Raw genomic sequence first — 21,025 nt, 5'->3', positions numbered from 1 at the left:
TCCCCATGCACATCAACATTCCGCATAGCCAAGCATGCATGCGTTCTTAGTAGGACGAGAGGAGCAAGCCACTAAACGACATCTTTGGCAACAGATTATACCATGGGAGTCTTAAGGCCACCATACAAATTATTTAATCAGCCAGTCCTGTCAATTAGACATGTATGGGGCCATTTCACACTTCTCTCCTGGTCCTAATGGTATCCAGATGTAGTAAACCACAAAGTATACCCTTGACGTCTGACTTGAGTGTTCACAAAGCATTATGCTATTTGTGTCGATGCATTGTTACCGGCATTTTCTTGAAACACCCCCATAGATAAAATATACTGCATGATAACTAGTGGAAACGTCCTGATTTTAATTGGTTTTATAATCACTGAAGAGAAGCAACAAAATCAAGCTGCAGTACAAGGCTGCATTTCATATTATGTCAATCTGCATATATATACTCTGCCGGTAATAAGCATACAAATCACACAGGCTATTAACTTCTGCCATTTTTTACAATAACCTCTGGCAGTTACAATACCATTTAAAGAAGCTATGAATAAATAATTTGTTGTGTATTAATACTAAAGTAAATCTCAGATCTTTCACAGCTCTAATACAAGCTTATTCGCACGTTGGATCCACATGGATGACTAAACTCTGAACGTCAGCGTTAGAATCACTGCAGGAAAACGCATAAAATATGATTAAATATTAACCCACAGAAACTTCTGTACTTTGCACTGCAATACATCTGTGATGCTATGTATGCAATGTGTTACTAAAACGTATTTTAGGACTGCAACTTGATATATTGGAAACCAGGTGAATTCCCACTTCATGAAGCACCTGACAGTTCTTATACTAATGTCACTTCCAGAACTCTGTAGTGAGTGATACAACAGGGAACGAGCGGCAATTGTCTGCTGCCCTATTGCTAAGCTCTGGTTATATTTGGCCCACGACTCCAGCATCGCCGCCCCGAACACACCTGCCCGGCATCGCACTTTCATTAAAAGCAATGATTCTGTATGGAGAACTATGTGTGGTCATTATTCTGTATGGAGGACTATGTGGGGCCCATTACACTATATGGAGAACTATGTGAGGCTCATTATATTGTGTGATCACAGTTGGAGCATCACACTGTGTTGGAGGTCACCATATTTTGCATGGGCACTTGAGGTGGGGGTACAGAAGCGTCATCATACAATGCATGCGGACGGTACAGGGGGAATTCACTGTGGGGGTATCATACTGTTTGGGGGCACTTTTGTTGGAATCATACTTCATGGGGGCAATGAAAGGGCAATCTAGAGGCTTCAATAGGAGGAAAATTTTGTAAGGGCTGCAAAGTTTTGAGATATGCTCTTCTGTGACCATATCAAATATTAAAGCTTTTTTTAGGGGGCAATTAGAACTTCTGCTATGGGGCCACATGATTTCTACGATTCTATGATTTCTCGTATATACGCCCCTGCCTGCGAGAATCAATGTCATCTGCCTCTTAAGATCTATTAATTGAAATGTACTTTGTTCGTGGGAGAACCGCTTTCAGGTTTTTTGCATATGAAAAGGTTCATTATTATTAGTGATGCGCGAGCACTAAAATGCTGGAGCGCTCAGCACTTGAATCAAGCAAGTCGGACACTCGGACAGGCTCAACTAGACTAATTAAGTATAATGGAAGTTTATGGGAAGAATTTTTCAAGAAAACCCCAACAGGGCGGCAGGGGGTGCAGGAAAATTGCTGAAATGGATTGAAACAGAGCTCAAATAGAATGGGAACGGCATGGAGAAGACCTGGTCGTACCTCTGAATCCCAGGTAACTGCTAAAAACAATGTTGTCAGAGTATTACTCCACTTTTATGGATTGACAATAAAACATACAAAACCGAAGATGAAATGGATTTTACAGGAAAAAATGTTAAGAAACATTGTTTCCTGTATAATGACTTGTAGATAAGGTAAAAATAAAAGGAGAAAAAAAATAAATGTCTCCTCCTCTTAATAGCTCTCACCGTATTTCCCCATCACCTATGACTACAATAAATGACATAGTAGAGGGGGAAATAAAACTACACCCACTGATATTCACCGGTAAATGTTATTTTAATCTTTTACTACCTTATCTGATCATGTGGTGTGTGTGAGACAAGGTCAGACATATCCTGTTTAATTTATGAAGGGAAGACTCTGACAATGCAAGAACTGTCAAAAGTCAGAAAGAAGCTCGACTCCGATACCCTCTGTATTAGACATAAAGGAGGGCTTCATACACATTTTGTTAAAATTGTTAGGTAGTGGGACTCCTAGACTGGTAAATCCTTCACACTAAGTGCAAGGGATGAAAAACATTTACCCATCTAAAAATTATAAGCAAGAGCCGCTCGCCCGATGACACTAAAAATAATGAGTGAGGGCCACGTGATGAATGAGGAGGGCCACCGAGTGCATACCGTCCCTCAATTTGCATACTGAGTTAGTCATATCATGATCGACAGCTTGCCTGAGCTTGATCTGCAGCTAAAAACGGACTTTACAGCCATGCTCATAGTGTCATTGCTGGTTCTAGTGGTTCGAACCGTTTTTCAGTATAATACAGTGTGGTGGTGACAGACAGGGATGAAAGTCCGCCATGACACAATGTTAAAGTAGCTGTGGTGTCCATGCAGAGCCGCTGAATGTCATAACTTGATTGACAGTGCGGAACTCAAATCAGCGGCTCTGCACCCAAGTATGGACACTGCTGCCAGGCTCAGTGTCATTGCGGGTGCTCATCACTGGCTCCTGTAAGTGGCTGCCGCTTGGAACTGTACTGCAGACAGGACCTGCCATAAGAACCCGCAATGACACTATGTGAGCGCACGTACACTGTCAGTGCAAAGCCGTGGAGTTCAGGCAGGATTCTAATTGCGCAGTGCGCAAACTGAGTGGGCGTAATTTTAGACTGAGGCCTTGGCCACACGAAGGGTGTACCGATGCCCACTCATCCTTTTACATGGCAATTACACCACTAAACTACATACTACAAGCATGGTTTTTGTAAGGGTTAAGTCTCCCAGATACCTGTATTAGTTATTTAATTAGTATTTTGGGGGTGACTGACTCCTTTTAACTGCCTAATTCTTGCTATTCTGCAAGCTGCTTTGTTCTACAAAGAAACCGTACTCAAATACTATTTGCATGCACTCCCTGAGCATTGAGGAGGGGAGCAGTGAAGTACACATAGGGACAGTTTGTAAATAATGTTTGAGTATGGATTATTGCTAGAACTGCAGTTCAAAGCAGCAGCAAAAGAGCATGAACTGGGCAGTTAAAAAAGAACTGTCAGCACGGAGTTTGATACAGAAGGAAGCAAATTAAGGTAAGGTTTAGTTACTCTTTAAGTTGCAATCTGCGGATAACCCATTTATTCACCTACGCTGATAATTGCGGGCCCCCTTAATCACAAGCAGCATGTGTGGTGCCACGCTAACTGAAGACCATGAGACAGACAAATTAAGAGTTTGTTTGTGGCACTAATGTGTTTTTTTTATTTTTTTTTAAAGCCAGGTATAGGATTGAAACGTTGCAATGGCCACACAAAATATTTGTGTGCAGGGTTTATTTTAACTCTGCTGTTGTCTTCGGTCAAAAACGACCGAACTTGAACTTCAATATTCTTTAAAATATTCAAGATGCGGCTCTGAAACCCGTGGCCGACCGACCCATCCTCATTTAAGTCAATCAACCACAAGTTTCAGAACCGCATCTTGAACACCCCCAAAAATACCAAAGTTCAAAATAGGTCTCCCCAGCCCGAAGACAACAGCAGGGTTAAGCAACCATGGAATTGTTTATTCTGCTATATTTACATTCAGATATTCTGTTCACTATATGGTTCATCATTACAATACTATAATCTATTGGAAAAATTTGTCACGTGATTAATTTCACTATCTCCAAGTTCTCAGAACTCCACTGATATCCAACGCTGCACCAATGACATCATGAAACAGGACGCCAAAGTATATAAAAAACCTGCTCTGCGTAATTACTTGCTGTTTTCTCAGGCTACAATCCATGTACACCACAATGAAACGAAAAAAAAATGAAGACAACACGCTTCTCTGAAATGAAACTTGTTTATTATGCTTAAAAAGAATACATTTTACTTATTGCTGTTATTCTTTGTGAATATCTCAGGAGCGAATACTACAGGTTACCAACTTCTATCACACTCTGTGCTGTGACACATGAATAAAAAGCCATGGTAAAAGCATCAATATGCTGGATTAGCATATACTAGGCGCATTTAAATGCCTGCAACTCAGTCTTAGGACGCCAAGGAACGGTGTATACTTGAAAGCTGCAAGTAGTAGTCTACAAGGAAAAAAAAAACAGAACAAGTCAGAATTAGCAGATTAACGCAATTTCATCACAGCTCATGGGTATGTGCATGCATCTCGCAAAGTTCTACTACAAAAAAAAAAGCAAGTTTTCACAACCACAGGAGAAGACACAGATGATGAAACTTCACAAATAATCATTAGTAAGAGATTTATAGATTTCTATTTCACGTGCTTATTAAAGGGAATTTGTCATCAGGTTTTCCCACCTAATCTAAGGGCAGCATAAAGTAGCGACAGAGACCTGGATAATTTCAGCGGTGTCACTCGCTGGGCTGCTTGCTGTAACTTTGATACAATTTCTGTTTCATCTGCAGGAGGATTAGTAAACCTGCTACTATGTAGTCCTTCACATTCAGGAGCCCTGTATTACTCTTCCACCTCTAGTGTTTGGCAGCTTTCTGTGTACACTGTGTGCAGGCAAAAAACAGCCCAGCATTCAGAAAAGCCATAAGGCTACTGTCACACTAGCGTTAACTGCAATCCGTCACAATGCGTCGTTTTGCAGAAAAAAACGCATCCTGCAAAAGTGCTTGCAGAATGCGTTTTTTCCCCATAGACTTGTATTGACGACACATTGCGACGGATTGCCACACGTCGTATCCGTCCTGCTTTGGCGGACCGTCGGGAGCAAAAAACGCTACATGTAACGTTTTTTGCTCCTGACGGACCGCTTTTTCCGACCGCGCATGCGCGGCCGGAACTCCGCCCCCACCTCCCCGCACCTCACAATGGGGCAGCGGATGCGCCGGAGAAATGCATCCGCTGCCTCCGTTGTGCAGTGCGTTAAACGCTAGCGTCGGAATCTCTGCCCGACGCATTGCGACCTGGAGATTCCGACGCTAGTGTGAAAGTAGCCTAACTCTACAGAGGATAAAACAGTGATTTCATCAAAACTGCAGAAAGCAGGTTAGTAAGCGACAAATCACTGGAATATACATGTGTATACATTATATATACACACACACACACACACTACGGTTCAAAGTTTAGGGTGACCCAGACAATTTTGTGTTTTCCATGAAAAAGTCATGCTTTTATTAATCAAATGAGTTGCCAAATGAATTGAAATTCTAGTAACGACATTGACAAGGTTCGAAAAAAAGATTTTTATTTGAAATAATAATTTTCTCCTTCAAACTTTGCTTTCGTCGAAGAATGCTCCCTTTGCAGCAATTACAGTATTGCAGACCTTTGGCAATCTAGCAAGTTAATTTGCAGAGGTAATCTGGAGAAATGTCACCCCATGCTTCCAGAAGGCCCTCTTACAAGTTGCTTTGGCTTGATGGGCACTTTTTGCGTACCTGTCACGATCCATTTTTGGATTTTTGACAGCTCTGGTTCCACACACATTTAGGCTGTGTGCACACGTAGCAGATTTTTCGTGGTTTTTCACTATAAAAACGCTATAAAACCGCGAAAAAAACGCTCACATTAAGCATCCTATTTAATAGAATGCAATCTGCATTTTTTGTGCACATGCTGCATTTTTTTTCTGAGCTGATTCGCATTCCAGAAAAAAATGCAGCATATTCATTAAATTTGCGGAATCGCGGGGATTCCGCATACCTAGGAATGCATTGATCTGCTTACTTCCCGCATGGGGCTATGCGGTTGGTACCCAGGGTGGAGGAGAGGAGACTCTCCTCCACGGACTGGGCACCATATAATTGTTAAAAAAAAAGAATTAAAATAAAAAAATCGTGTTATACTCACCACCTTCGATGGCCCCCAGAGTCTTCCTGCCCCTCAGCGCTGCACGCGGCCGCTTCCGTTCCTGTAGATGGTGTGTGAAGGACCTGCGATGACGTCGCGGTCACATGACCGCGATGACGTCGTGGTCACGTGACCGCGACGTCATCTAAGGTCCTGCACACACACCATCTATAGGAACGGAAGCCGTTGAGGAGATCGGCTGTTTGCGGTAGGTGAGTATAACCATTTTTTTTTTTTTTATTATTTTTAACATTCTATCTTTTACTATTGATGCGGCATACGCTGCATCAATAGTAAAAAGTTGGCAACACTTGTCAAACGCTGTTTGATAAGTGTGACCAACCTGTCAATCAGTTTTCCAAGCGATGCTACAGATCGCTTGGAAAACGCTAGCATTCTGCAAGCTAATTATGCTTGCAAAATGCTAGTTTTCTGCGGGAATATGCATGCCAATTCCGCATGCGATATACCCGCGGCAGGAGGCGCAGAATTGCCGCAAAAATTTCCGCGGCAATTCTGCAACGTGTGCACTTAGCCTAAAACTTTTTTCCTTGCAGACCATTGGGAGTTAAATGCGGCTTTTCCCCGCTGGCAACCTGGTGTTACTGCAGTGTTGCTGGGTCAGCTGATGTTACTGGTGACCACTCCCACATCTTTTAAAAGGTCACCTGATGCATCAGCTGACTGTTGGTGATACAGGTCCTTTCTGAAGACCAACCTAGCAGGAGCAGCTCCCTGGTGTCAGACAAGTCTGGTGTTTGGAGTCCTGTTGCTGTACTATCTGTGGTGTGGAGTTAAGCAGCGGTGTGCACAAGCTAAGTGCTGAGTTTTTGTTACCTTGTTCCTTTGTTGTTTGTGCATTCCCCTTTTGATATTGTGTTCCCCTCACTGTCATAGAGTGTTGTCCTGTTTATTTGCTTTTTGGTGCTGTTTACATTGTTCACCTCTTGGGGTGGGGGTTTAGCTTAGGGTTTAACAGGAGATAGGGACCGGTCAGTGACTTGGGCCTCCCTACCTTCAAGGCTACCCCCAAGATAAGGAAAGTCAGGCTTGAGAAAGGCTCTCCATGGGCCGAAATGTTGCCGTGATGGGCTATTAAATTTCAATACCTTCATAACCTTATCCAGAATGGTGTGCTGCCTCTGATTTTTGGACTGATAGATAGATAGATAGAGTACAGACCTAAAATTTGGACACACCTTGTCATTTAAAGATTTTTCTGTGTTTTCATGACTATGAAAATTGTACATTCACACTGAAGGCATCAAAACTATAAATTAGCACATGTGGAATGATATACTTAACAAAAAAGTGTGAAACAACTGAAATTATGTCTTATATTCTAGGTTCTTCAAAGTAGCCACATTTTGCTTTGATGACAGATTGATCTGGAATATTTCATGTGTCTGTCTGTGACCTAATGGAAAACTGCCAGTTTAGTGGGTTAAAATACCAGTAATTTGGGAATAACCTAGGAAATGCTACAGCAGATATCTCTATATCAGTGTTCCCCCAACTCCGGTCCTCAAGAGCCACCAACAGGTTATGTTTTCAGGATTTCCTTAGTATTGCAAAGGTGATTCAATGCTTGCCTGTCCAGGTGATGCAATTATTAACTGTGCAATACTAAGGAAATCCAGAAAACATGACCTGTTGGTGGCTCTTGAGGACCGGAGTTGGGGAACACTGCTCTATATTATTAAATTGTTTGTCACTGATTCGGCTCTAGTACTCAATGTATCTGAACACTAGGGCTGCTCATGCATGACTCATGAGCCTATAGTTCATTTAAGCAAGCTAAAACATTTAGCTCCTTAAAGGGAACTTGTCATCTTGGATAATCCTATTTACCTGAAAATGTAGGGTTAATCTTCAGGTAAATAGTAGTGATGAGCGAATATTCTTGTTACTCGAGATTTCCCGTGCAGGCTCGGGTGTCCTCCGAGTATTTGTAAGTACTCGGAGATTTAGTTTTCCTCACCTCAGCTGAATGATTTACATCTGTTATCCAGCTTGATTACATGTGGGGATTCCCTAGCAACCAGGCAGCCCCCACATGTAGTTATGCTGGCTAACAGATGTAAATCATTCAGCTGCGGCAAGAAAAACAATCTCCGAGCACTAAAAAATACTCGGAGGACCCCTGAGCATGCTCGGGAAATCTCGAGTAACGAGTATCTTCGCTCATCACTAGTAAATAGCATAACAATGTTGACCAGCCGTCTTACTGTAACTGGGCTACCTCGAGAAAATTAATTTATTTCCTCCCAAAGAACCGCTGGCATTCAGTCATGGGGGCTACAGTCACGGCTCTCACTGTACTGTAAGCTGTGCCTGTAAGCATGCCCGGAAACTTTAACAGCTCATTCTGCACAGTTGTGCTGTAAAACTAGGCAGGATCACATGGCATACCATAATAACTAGAGTGCTGCCTATGAGTATAGAGAGACATATATACAAGAAAAGCTATACATAATTCAGGCACAATGAGGTACTTACCATGGAGCCCTATGAGTTTCGCTGTATACGGATAGCTTCTTCAGAGGTAGAATAAATTGTAATATATGCATCTATATATAGTGTGACAGGGTCACTGAGGTGAGATATGTGTCACTGTGCATATTGGCGTCCGTGATGTCAAACCAGGATATTTTTCCTCTAGCACACCAAGTGTTAAGAAGGTTAAATTTACAGTTGCATACATGGGCTGGTTTTATGTGGACACCCATAGAGTGGGAGGGAGGGTGCTCACCTTGTCTCCACTTGCATGTGTACTGACAGGACCTAGGATGATGTCATGCTCAAGTGTTTATCACATGGTTTTGCTTAAATGGCTGGTCTAGACAGTCAGTCTGTGTAGTGATCTGGGAGAGGAGGAACTCCCACGTGGCTCCAGAAGGAGCGGAGGACATTGTGTGGTATCTGCGTGTGAATCCTGCAGGTAAAGGACTCTCTTGCACTTTACCCTTGCATTGTTTTTCAGTTAGGCCAGAAAGGCCATGTTTACTTTATTCATCCCCACTAAGGTTTATGCTGTGTTTTAATAAACTAGAGGGTGAGATACCTCAAGAGGCGTTCCCAAGTTTGCCTTTGCAAGCAGCCAAGTGAGTCAACCCCTCACAATAGTTATTACATCAAGTGGGAAACAGATGTTGTTGAACACTTACAAGCAAATCAGAGCTGAAAACTCATGTAACAGCCATATAAGAGATGCAGTTAGGATTGTGAGATCTATTATCCTGTGAAGATTAGCCCTATTCATTTACATGCATGCATTAGATTAGTGACAAGTATTATCTCCATATACCTATGCGCTGTTTTTGTATTCAGTCTTTTCATGATCTATTGCACAACCTTATTGGTGACGCTCATCACTCCCATATTGATTACTGACAAGCCCCGTTAACATATACACATCCATCAAATTTTAAATGCAGTTTCCTACTTTGACGCTAGACAATACCTTAGCGAGATTGGCATCTGTATGGAGCTCACATTTCTTTACATCTATGGTTGGCTTCCTACACTGTGTGCGTCCAACATCCACATCCAAATAAAATATAGTCCCAGAAACAATCTGTTAGGGGAAATGGAAAGGGAGAGAGTATATTATACAGTAATCCATTTTATATTTGTATAACGTATGTGTGTTGTGGGCTCAGGGGAGGCGCCTGTTCCATACATTGTGGGTGCTGGCTGTGTTGCATAGCTGACACCAGAGATTATCTGCTTCAAACAGAGCTAGCTATTTCAACCCCTTAAGGCTTCCATACGCATTAGACTAACATCATCCAAAGCCGCCGATGAAAATACCATGGAACAGAGGCATTTATGAGGTAAAAAATGGGATGCAGATTGTCATGACAGCCAAGTGGCTACTGAAGTCTCACAGTGGCGCCATTTAAGGCTAGGTTCACACTTGCGTTGTGCAGTCCGTTCAACAAATCCGTTAAACGGACTGCACTAAGCAAGTGCCGACTTTGGCACTGCGCTAGTGCAGATGAAGCATGGTACCTCTGCCCCATCCACTTCCACCGCCGACAGCACTGGAGCAGCATCGCAGCCTTCATTACTTGAAGCTGCTGGTCAAGACTTGGCGTTCCCTTTGCCACACCCCTCTGATCCTGCCACCTCAAGACCACCATTAGGTTCTTGGCGGCAGCGACAGAGGGGTCGGGAAAGGAGCTATGCCCCTGAATTCCTGCATCTGAATGCATCTTTCCAAAGCTCTTTCAAAATTTTGGGAGAGCAAGTGACTGCTGGTTTCAAACCAACAGTCGCTTGGATAGGCTGCATTCAGATGCAAGTCAATCTCCACCAAACCTTTTCTTTCAATCCATGCCCAGGAGCATGGAAAAGCTTGGTCTTGACCAGCAGATGCAGGTAATGCACGACTGCCATGCTGCTCTACTGCGGGCCATGTCCCAAGCCCAAACTCCCACACCTCCCCACACAGCCACTACAACTTTCCCACCACAGCCCCAATTCCCACCCCAGGCCCAATACCAAACACAGGCGCAATACCAACCCAGTCCCAATTCCCATCCCGACCACAAATCCCAGTGTCTTCCCCAATGTTTTCTTCCTTGCCCAGCTTACCTTCCCCATTTGGTATTTCAACAACACCCTCCCCTGGTCAGCCTCCTGTTTCCTCCCCCCCTTTCCTTCCAGTACACCACAACCCAGTAGACTTTCCCCCTCTATCGACGTGGTCCAACCTTCCAGCCCCTCCGTTGGTATCTCCACCTCAAACTTTACAGATTTGTAAAATGTTTTGATGTTTTGTTTGTTTCATACTGTTACATTGTTGTTAAAAAAAAAAAAGTTAGCAAAAAAAAAAAAGGGTTGACCAAAAAATGGTTTACCAACCAAAAAAAGTTTACGCAAAATTTTTTTTTTTTTAAAAAAAAGGTTGACCAAAAAATGGTTTACCAACCCAAAAAAAATTTTATAAAAAGTTTTATCAACAATATTTATTAAAAAAAAGTATTACAAAAGTTTGTTGTAATATGTAAAATAAAATTTTGTAAGGTTTAAAATCAATTTTTTTTGTGTAGTGCCTTCATTTAAGTATGAAAATTAATATAAAAAACATCACACACCACACATTAGAAGGTATAAGATTTGGTTTATTACCCAAAATTACAGTATATACTCGAGTATAAGCCGACCCCCCCTTATTTTGCCACAAAAAACTGGGAAAACTTATTGACTCGAGTATAAGCCTAGGGTAGGAAACGCAGCAGCTACCGGTGAATTTCAAAAATAAAAATAGATGCTCCATACCGTTCATTATTGCCCCATAGATGCTCCATATAAAGCTGTGCCACATATAAGGCTCCATACCGTTCATTATTGCCCCACAGATGCTCCATATAAAGCTGTGCCATATAGAATGCTCTGCACCATTCATTATGGCCCCATAGATGCTCCATAGAAAGCTGTGCTATATAGAATGCTCTGCACCGTTGATTATCGCCCCATTAATGATCCATAGAAAGCTGTGTGATATAGAATGCTGCTGCTGCTGCAATAAAAAAAAAAAATAAAAAAAAAAAAAATAAAAAAATCACATACTCACCTCTCTTGCTTGCAGCTCCTCAGCGTCCCGTCTCGGCGTCTCTCCGCACTGACTGTTCAGGCAGAGGGCGGCGCGCACACTAGTACGTCATCGCGCCCTCTGACCTGAACAGTCAGAGCAAGAGGACGCGGGACACTGAGCGGCGCCTGGTGGGTGGAACGTGGACAGGTAAATATGTAATACTCACCTGCTCCCGGACAGATGGTCCCCGGCGCCCACAGCTTCTTCCTGTACTAAGCGGTCACGTGGGACCGCTCATTACAGAAATGAATATGCGGCTCCACCCCTATGGGAGTGGAGTCCATATTCATTACTTTAATGAGCGGTCCCACGTGACCGCTGAACAGGGGAAGAGCTGCAGCACCGAAGACCGTGGGACAGGCAGGGGACAGCGCCGGGACTAGGTGACTATATGACAGTCCTCTCTGCCCCTCACCCGCCGACCCCACCGCCGATCATGACGAGTATAAGCCGAGAGGGGCACTTTCAGCCCAAAAATTTGGGCTGAAAATCTCGGCTTATACTCGAGTATATACGGTACCCAAAGTTTTGTAAACTAATTATTAAAAGTTGGTGTCAATAAAAACACTTAGTACACAAACATTAATCACCAAGACATGAAAGAAAAAGATGTCACAATGTTCTCTTGCCAGGGCACCCTGCCCACAGGTGAAACAAAATATTCTGCAAAGTGGTCCCTCATCTGGAAAAAGAACCGGCGGAACGTACAGAGCTGCTGTGGTCCCACAAGGTGGTCTCGGAGTCCTCATCGTCAATGGAATGAATCCATGGGATGAATCCTTGGTCTGCGACGTCGAGGTGGAAGCATCCTCCGTGTTGCTGCTGCGGCCTCCTTCTCCCGGACCATTATATCCAGCCGATTGGTCTCAAAAATCACATCAGTAACTACGTTCGCAATCCTCCCAAGCACTCCTTCCATCTCTGCCACTTTCTCTAAACCCTTTCAAAGATGGGCTGTAAAAACAGTCAGTATATTGTTTTCCCTATTTTCCAGTAGCCAATCACATAGGAGACTCCCATTTTTAGGCAGGGGGGGAAAAAAACGGATCCGTCATAAAAACAGATGAAACGGAAGGTAAAAACGCACACAATGGATGCAACAGATCCAGAGTTTCGACGGAACCGTCTAGCGGATTATCGACGGATCCGTTGAAATACTGTATGCGTTGCATCCGTTTTTCACTATTTTTTACGCATCCGTCGATGCGTCGTGCCGACGCTTTGAGACGTCCGCAGAAAAACGTTAGTGTGAAAGTAGCCTAAGGAGAACTGAACCTCCTGCTTAAAAAAGGGTACGGATTTCATCGAGGAGAGAGGGGTGTTCAGCTCTAACCACTTTATCCGTGCACGCTTGACAGAGCTTTTTCTCCCATAGCGAGGGAAGCTTCATATTACAGATGGCACATTTAGGAGGTTTTTTTTTTTTTAGCAGGGGCTTTATGTGCAGACTTGTCTCCCTAAAAGAAAGGGAGAGAAGTGTAAGCAGAGGGACCATCTAAAAATCAATGCCCAGAACCCTAGGCTAGGACCTACCCCACACACAAACTTACTGAGGCTGGGGCAGCGCTGGGCTCTGCAGGAGCAGTGCAGGAAGCACCATCCATACTGAGGGGATCAGTCTTACCTGGAGGGGTCTTCCGGCAGGTTTATATAGAAATAAAAGAAGCGCTAACAAACTTTTCCCCTCCTCCTCCCTGGGTCCTGAGCAGGCTTCCACTAGCCATTCAGCGATCCGGAGGTCGCAGAGGGCTGAAACTGGAAGTTCATTCGTTACACCGTGGAACACAAGGCCCAGAAGTGACATGCCCAGCTACATTGCAAGGTAAGCTGCAGTCGCCGGCCACGCAGCGTACCCGATAACCTCTCCATGCCCCATGGGGGACAGGAAAGACACTAGCGAGTAGGAGGGGCCTTTAACCTTTTTGTGCTTCCTGTTCCCCATTAGGGTATGGAGACAACCTCCTATGCTGTTGTGGAAGATGACTAGAGAAAAATATGGTATGTTATTTTATGTGACCCTGTTCATATCTGTTTGCCAATGCGCATGCAGCTCTATATTTGGTAGAAAAGCACTAGTTTGCTCACACCATCTACTGTTGCATCCTTTCTTACATACTTTTATACATACAGTGAAGGAAATAATTATTTGATCTCTTGCTGATTTGGTAAGTTTGCCCAATGACAAAGATATGAACAGTCTATAATTTTAAGGGTAGGTTATTTTGTAACATTGAGAGATAGAATATCAAAAATAAAATCACAAAAAAATGGGAAAACTTAATGACTCGAGTATAAGCCTAGGGTGGGAAATGCAGCAGCTACCGGTAAATTTCAAAAATAAAAATAGATACCAATAAAAGTAAAATTAATTGAGACATCAGTAGGTTAAGTGTTTTTGAATATCCATATTGAATCAGGAGCCCCATATAATGCTACATACAGTTCATGATGGGCTCCATAAGATTCTCCATATTAAAGTATGTCCCATATAATGCTTCATACAGTTTATGATGGGCTCCATAAGATGCTCCATATTAAAATATGCCCCATACAGACATTTGCCCCATACAATGCTGCACAAATGCTGATTATGGCCCCATAAGATGCTCCATAGACACATTTGCCCCGTATAATGCTCCACAAATGTGGATTATGGCACCGTAAGATGCTCCATAGAGATATTTGCCCCATATAATGCTGCACATGGCCCCATAAGATGCTCCATACAAATATTTGCCCCATATAATGCTGCACATGGCCCCATAAGATGCTCCATACAGATATTTGCCCCATATAATGCTGCACATAGCCACATAAGATGCTCCATACTGACATTTGCCCCATATGCTGTTGCTGCGATTAAAAAAACTAAAAAAATCCCATACTCCCCTCTCAGGCCCCCAGCACTTGCTATACTCACCTTTCCCATTCCACCACCGACCGCCGCTGTGTCTTCCTGTCCTCTGCACCGACGTTCAGGCAGAGAGCGGCGCGCACTAATCGCGTCATCGCGCCCTCTGACCTGAGCGTCACTGCAGAGGACGCGGAAGACGCAGCGGCGCAGACGGTAGAACGGGGAGCAGGTGAATATCGCGCACTGAGTTATACTCACCTGCTCCTGGCGCGGTCCCTGGACGTCTGTTCCCCGATGCCGGCAGCTTCTTCCTGTAGTGAGCGGTCACATGGTACCGCTCATTACAGTAATGAATATGCGGCTCCACCCCTATGGGAGTGGCGCCCATATTCATTACTGTAATGAGCGGTACCATGTGACCGCTCACTACAGGAAGAAGCTGCCGGCTCCGGGGAAAAGACGTGCTGGGACCGCGCCAGGAGCAGGTGAGTATTATTACACAGCTCCGCTCCCCTTCCCCTGCCGACCCCTCGGTATGACTCGAGTATAAGCCGTGAGGTTTACTTTCAGCCCAAAAAAGTGGGCTGAAAATCTCGGCTTATACTAGAGTATATACGGTAATACTTGGCAAAACCCTTACTGGCAAGCACAGTATACACATACCTCACCTATACACTACACACATACCTCTCCTATACACTACACACATACCTCACCTATACACTACACACATACAGTTAAGTCCATATATATTTGGACAGACACAACATTTTTCTAATTTTGGTTATAGACATTACCACAATGAATTTTAAACAATTCAGATGCAGTTGAAGTTCAGACTTTCAGCTTTCATTTGGGGGTATCCACATTAAAATTGGATGAAGGGTTTAGGAGTTTCAGCTCCTTAACATGTGCCACCCTGTTTTTAAACGGACCAAAAGTAATTGGACAATTGACTCCAAGGCTATTTCATGGACAGATGTGGGCAATCCCTTTGTTATGTCATTCTCAATTAAGCAGATAAAAAGCCTGGAGTTGATTTGAGATGTGGTGCTTGCTAGGGTTGAGCGACCTTGACTTTTTTAGAGTCGAGTCGGGTTTCGCGAAACCCGACTATCTCAAAAGTCGAGTCGAGTGGAATCGGCCGATTATCGCGAAAAGTCGGGGATCGACCGAAACACGAAACCCAATGCAAGTCAATGGGGGAGCATAGTCGGCAGTGAGTGGAGGCCAGGAAAACATGTACAGAGCCCATTTTAATGGCAAAAACATCCATTCTTGTTACTGAAGCTTGTCAATCTTAATTTACCTTATAATATTAGTAAGGCATTAGAAATTGGGGGTCATTTGGCTAAAGTTGTGGGGGGTAGGGCTGGTTCAAGTAATTAGTGGGCCCAGGAAATCTGGACCACGTCACGGCAGTGGAGCAGGGAGAGGTAAGTATTTCAACTTTGCAAGTGCTGTGATCCTGAGCAAGCAGGGGGGCCCACTCGTTGGCATTGGCACTGGCACAGGGCCCCTCAAAGTACAGCGGTGTGTTTGCACGGCGGGGGCGCCTCCCACCGGCAGCAACACTTTTGCGTACTATGGGGGCCCTGTGCCAGTGACGTCACCAACGAGTATTCCTCCCCCCACCTGATGAAGGAACCTGCACCTTCCTCTTTGTCCCCGTGTAAGGTGGTATGGTATGCGGGAAGGGGAACCTGATTTTCAGCAGGGTCACAATCTTGCAGTGTAGCATGCACGGGGAATGTTGCGTTATGGGTCAATGTACCAGCAGACTCATCTATCACTGGCTGGGCAATGGGCAGGATTAGGGGGAAACAGATATGGGCCCAAAGAATAAAGTGGGCTAAATGCAGTTCAAAATTGGTAACAGGACTAACCAGGGGGCATTGCTTTGTTCAGTGGAGGACAACTGGAATGAGAGGCTGACAGAGAGTAGGCCCAAATCAGTAAGTAGTCTAAATGCAGTTCAAAATTGGCAACAGTAGTAAACAGGCGGCACAGCTTTGTTCTCTGGAGGAGAACAGCAAGGAGCGGCAGACACCGATAGAAGGCCCCAACCCAACTAGTAGGCCCACTGCATTTTTAAAATTCCGATAGGCTGAAAACCAGATAATTGTAGGTCATTTTTTGTAAAGAGGACAGCTGTATTGAGTGGCGCAGCCAAACACTACAAGTAGGCCTTAAACCACAAAGTTGGCTCGACGCAGGTTCGAAAAAGGTTACATGGGTACACGGTCTACATTGGTGTGCTCAGTGGAGGACAATTGGAAGGAGGGACCGCAGAAAGACTTTGTAGGTGTAAAATTACAAAATAGGCTCTATGCAGCTTCGATTATGTGGCAACCTGGAGAACACCTTGTAGCGGAAGACACCGTCTCTACAACCCAGACCCAACTTGTAGGCCTAATGCAGTGTTGTTTTCAACAACTACTAAACGAGAGCTTGAAGCTCGAAGCTATGGAGAGGAAACCTGGGGAACACCTTGGAGTGGAAGACACCGTCTCTACAACCCAGACCCAACTTGTAGGCCTAATGCAGTGTTGTTTTCAACAACTACTAAACGAGAGCTTGAAGCTCGAAGCTATGGAGAGGAAACCTGGGGAACACCTTGGAGTGGAAGACACCGTCTCTACAACCCAGACCCAACTTGTAGGCCTAATGCAGTGTTGTTTTCAACAACTACTTAAGACGAGCATGAAGATTGAAGCAATGGAGAGGAAACCTGGAGAACACCTTGGAGCGGAAGACACCGTCTCTACAACCCAGACCCAACTTGTAGGCCTAATGCAGTGTTGTTTTCAACAACTACTAAACGAGAGCTTGAAGCTCGAAGCTATGGAGAGGAAACCTGGGGAACACCTTGGAGTGGAAGACACCGTCTCTACAACCCAGACCCAACTTGTAGGCCTAATGCAGTGTTGTTTTCAACAACTACTTAAGACGAGCATGAAGATTGAAGCAATGGAGAGGAAACCTGGAGAACACCTTGGAGCGGAAGACACCGTCTCTACAACCCAGACCCAACTTGTAGGCCTAATGCAGTGTTGTTTTCAACAACTACTAAACGAGAGCTTGAAGCTCGAAGCTATGGAGAGGAAACCTGGGGAACACCTTGGAGCGGAAGACACAGTCTCTACAACCCAGACCCAACTTGTAGGCCTAATGCAGTGTTGTTTTCAACAACTACTAAACGAGAGCTAGAAGCTCGAAGCTATGGAGAGGAAACCTGGGGAACACCTTGGAGCGGCAGACACCGTTAGTAGGCCCTACCGAAGTAGTAGTAGTAGCCCCAATGCAGTTTTCAAATTCCTATAGGCTGAAAACCAGACTATTGACGCTCAGCTTTTTTAAAAGTAGGACAGCTGTATTGAGTGGCGCAGACAGACACAGGTAGTAGGCCTTAAACACAAAATTTGGCTCAATGCAGTTTAAAAAAGGTTACAGGGGTACACAGGCAGCATTGGTCTGTTCAGTGGAGGACAATTTCAATTATGGACCGCAGACAGTTTGTACACCTACTATTAAAAAAAGGATGCTCTATGCAATTTAAAATAGGTTCCAGGGGTACACGGGCAGCAGTGGTCTGGTCAGTGGAGGACTACTGGAAGGAGGGACCGCAGACAGGCTTAGTAGGCCTAACATAACAAAAGTGGGCTGTAGACACTTGGAATTCTCTTGCAGGGGTACACAGGCAGCATTGGTGTGGTCAGCTGAGGCCGATTGTAATGAGTGTCTGACAGTTAGTACTCACAAAAAATAAATAGATGTTAATGTCTCGCAATACAACAAAACCAAAACACAAAAGGGTGGAATAATAAGGTACAGGGGCGGGCTCCTCTGCTGAGTTTCAGACCTAGTAATTTGGCGCAAAGTATTTACTGGTATAAATATAGGACACTGCCCCTGACTATTTAAAGTACCATCATACATGTCAACACATTAGTATTGTCAGTGCCAGGCATTGAAGGATGTCAGCGCATAGACTAAACATTGGTGGAACTGTGAGAGATAATTTTGCAAGCGGTAGAGCACTGTTTGAGCTGGGGGGGGGGGGGGACTCTCTTGTGGCCAGCGGTACAGGCCCAGGGCCCCTCATGTTACAACAGTGTGTCTGACGTTGGGTGCGCACCACCACCGCCAGAGACACTTTATTGTACTATGAGGGACCCAGTGGCAGTGCCGTCGACCAAAAGCGTGCACACCCACCTCTTCAGACAAACGGCACTCTCACGGGTGCTTCCGCCAAGTGGCGATACCACGGCCCCGTGGGGGGGAGTTTGGCCATTTAGGGAGGTGTAAACATGTCGTATGCTGGACAAACAGCTGCTGCAAATTACGAGATTGGAAAAGTCAGTCAGAGCAGTCCACAAGCAAGACCTTTTCATAGGAAAGCTAGGTGTAAGCCGGGCATGGTGGGGCAAAAGAATTCAAAATCCAGTTGTGGTTCATTTTAACCCCTTCATGACCCAGCCTATTTTGACCTTAAAGACCTTGCCATTTTTTGCAATTCTGACCAGTGTCCCTTTATGAGGTAATAACTCGGGAACGCTTCAACGGATCCTAGCAATTCTGAGATTGTTTTCTCGTGACATATTGGGCTTCATGTTAGTGGTAAATTTAGGACAATAAATTCTGTGTTTATTTGTGATAAAAATGGAAATTTGGCGAAAATTTTGCTATTTTCACATTATTAATTTTTATTCTGTTAAACCAGAGAGTTATGTGACACAAAATAGTTAATAAACAACATTTCCCACATGTATACTTTACATCAGCACAATTTTGGAAACAAAATTTTTTTTTGCTAGGAAGTTATAAGGGTTAAAATTTGACCAGCGATTTCTCATTTTTACAACGAAATTTACAAAACCATTTTTTTTAGGGACCAACTCACATTTGAAGTCAGTTTGAGGGATCTATATGGCTGAAAATACCCAAAAGTGACACCATTCTAAAAACTGCACCCCTCAAGGTGCACAAAACCACATTCCAGAAGTTTATTAACCCTTCAGGTGCTTCACAGCAGCAGAAGCAACATGGAAGGAAAAAAATGAACATTTAACTTTTTAGTCACAAAAATTATCTTTCAGCAACAATTTTTTTATTTTCCCAATGGTAAAAGGAGAAACTGAACCACGAAAGTTGTTGTGCAATTTGTCCTGAGTACGCTGATATCTCATATGTGGGGGTAAACCACTGTTTGGTTTGGAAGGAGCGCCATTTGACTTTTTGAATGAAAAATTGGCTGCACTCTTTAGCGGACACCATGTCACATTTGGAGAGCCCCCGTGTGCCTAAAAATTGGAGCTCCCCCACAAGTGACCCCATTTTGGAAACTAGACGCCCCAAGGAACTTATCTAGATGCATAGTGAGCACTTTGAACCCCCAGGTGCTTCACAAATTGATCCGTAAAAATTAAAAAGTACTTTTTTTTCACAAAAAAATTCTTTTAGCCTCAATTTTTTCATTTTCACATGAGCAACAGGATAAAATGGATCCTAAAATTTGTTAGGCAATTTCTCCTGAGTACACCGATACCTCACATATGGGGGTAAACCACTGTTTGGGCACATGGTAAGGCTCGGGAGGGAAGGAGCGCCATTTGACTTTTTGAATGAAAAATTATCTCCATCGTTAGCGGACACCATGTCGCGTTTGGAGAGACCCTGTGTGCCTAAACATTGGAGCTCCCCCACAAGTGACCCCATTTTGGAAACTGGACCCCCCAAGGAACTTATCTAGATGCCTAGTGAGCACTTTAAACCCCCAGGTGCTTCACAGAAGTTTATAACGCAGAGCCATGAAAATAAAAAAAAAAATTTATTTTCTCAAAAATGATTTTTTAGCCCGCAATTTTTTATTTTCCCAAGGGTAACAGGAGAAATTTGACCCCAAACGTTGTTGTCCAGTTTCTCCTGAGTACGCTGATACCCCATATGTGGGGGTAAACCACTGTTTGGGCACATGCTGGGGCTCGGAAGGGAAGTAGTGACGTTTTGAAATGCAGACTTTGATGGAATGCTCTGCGGGCGTCACGTTGTGTTTGCAGAGCCCCTGATGTGGCTGAACAGTAGAAACCCCCCACAAGTGACCCCATTTTGGAAACTAGACCCCGAAAGGAACTTATCTAGATGTGAGGTGAGCACTTTGAACCCCCAAGTGTTTCACAGAAATTTATAACAGAGCAGTGAAAATAATAAATACGTTTTCTTTCCTCAAAAATAATTTTTTAGCCCAGAATTTTTTATTTTCCCAAGGGTTACAGGAGAAATTGGACCCCAAAAGTTGTTGTCTAGTTTCTCCTGAGTACGCTGATACCCCATGTGTGGGGGTAAACCACTGTTTGGGCACACGTCGGGGCTCAGAAGGGAAGTAGTGACTTTTGAAATGCAGACTTTGATGGAATGGTCTGCAGACATCACGTTGCGTTTGCAGAGCCCCTGGGGTGCCTAAACAGTAG

General features: G+C 44.0%; 1 protein-coding gene across 1 annotated transcript in view; it reads right to left on the bottom strand.

Moving 5' to 3' along the window:
- Positions 1-4,100: 4,100 nt before the first annotated feature.
- Positions 4,101-21,025, bottom strand: part of LOC138637558 (cystatin-like) — a 51,266-nt gene continuing 34,341 nt past the window's right edge. Inside the window, exons 2-3 of the mRNA XM_069726346.1 lie at positions 9,563-9,676; positions 4,101-4,357 (exon numbers count right to left, since the gene is read on the bottom strand). Of these exons, the coding sequence (XP_069582447.1) occupies positions 4,280-4,357; positions 9,563-9,676 (192 nt within the window). The 3' untranslated portion in view covers positions 4,101-4,279. The remainder of the gene's footprint in view (positions 4,358-9,562; positions 9,677-21,025) is intronic.

This window comes from Ranitomeya imitator, chromosome 5, assembly GCF_032444005.1.
Source record: "Ranitomeya imitator isolate aRanImi1 chromosome 5, aRanImi1.pri, whole genome shotgun sequence".
NCBI classification, from domain to species: Eukaryota; Metazoa; Chordata; class Amphibia; order Anura; family Dendrobatidae; genus Ranitomeya; species Ranitomeya imitator.
This window is presented reverse-complemented; position numbering and strand designations above follow the sequence as displayed.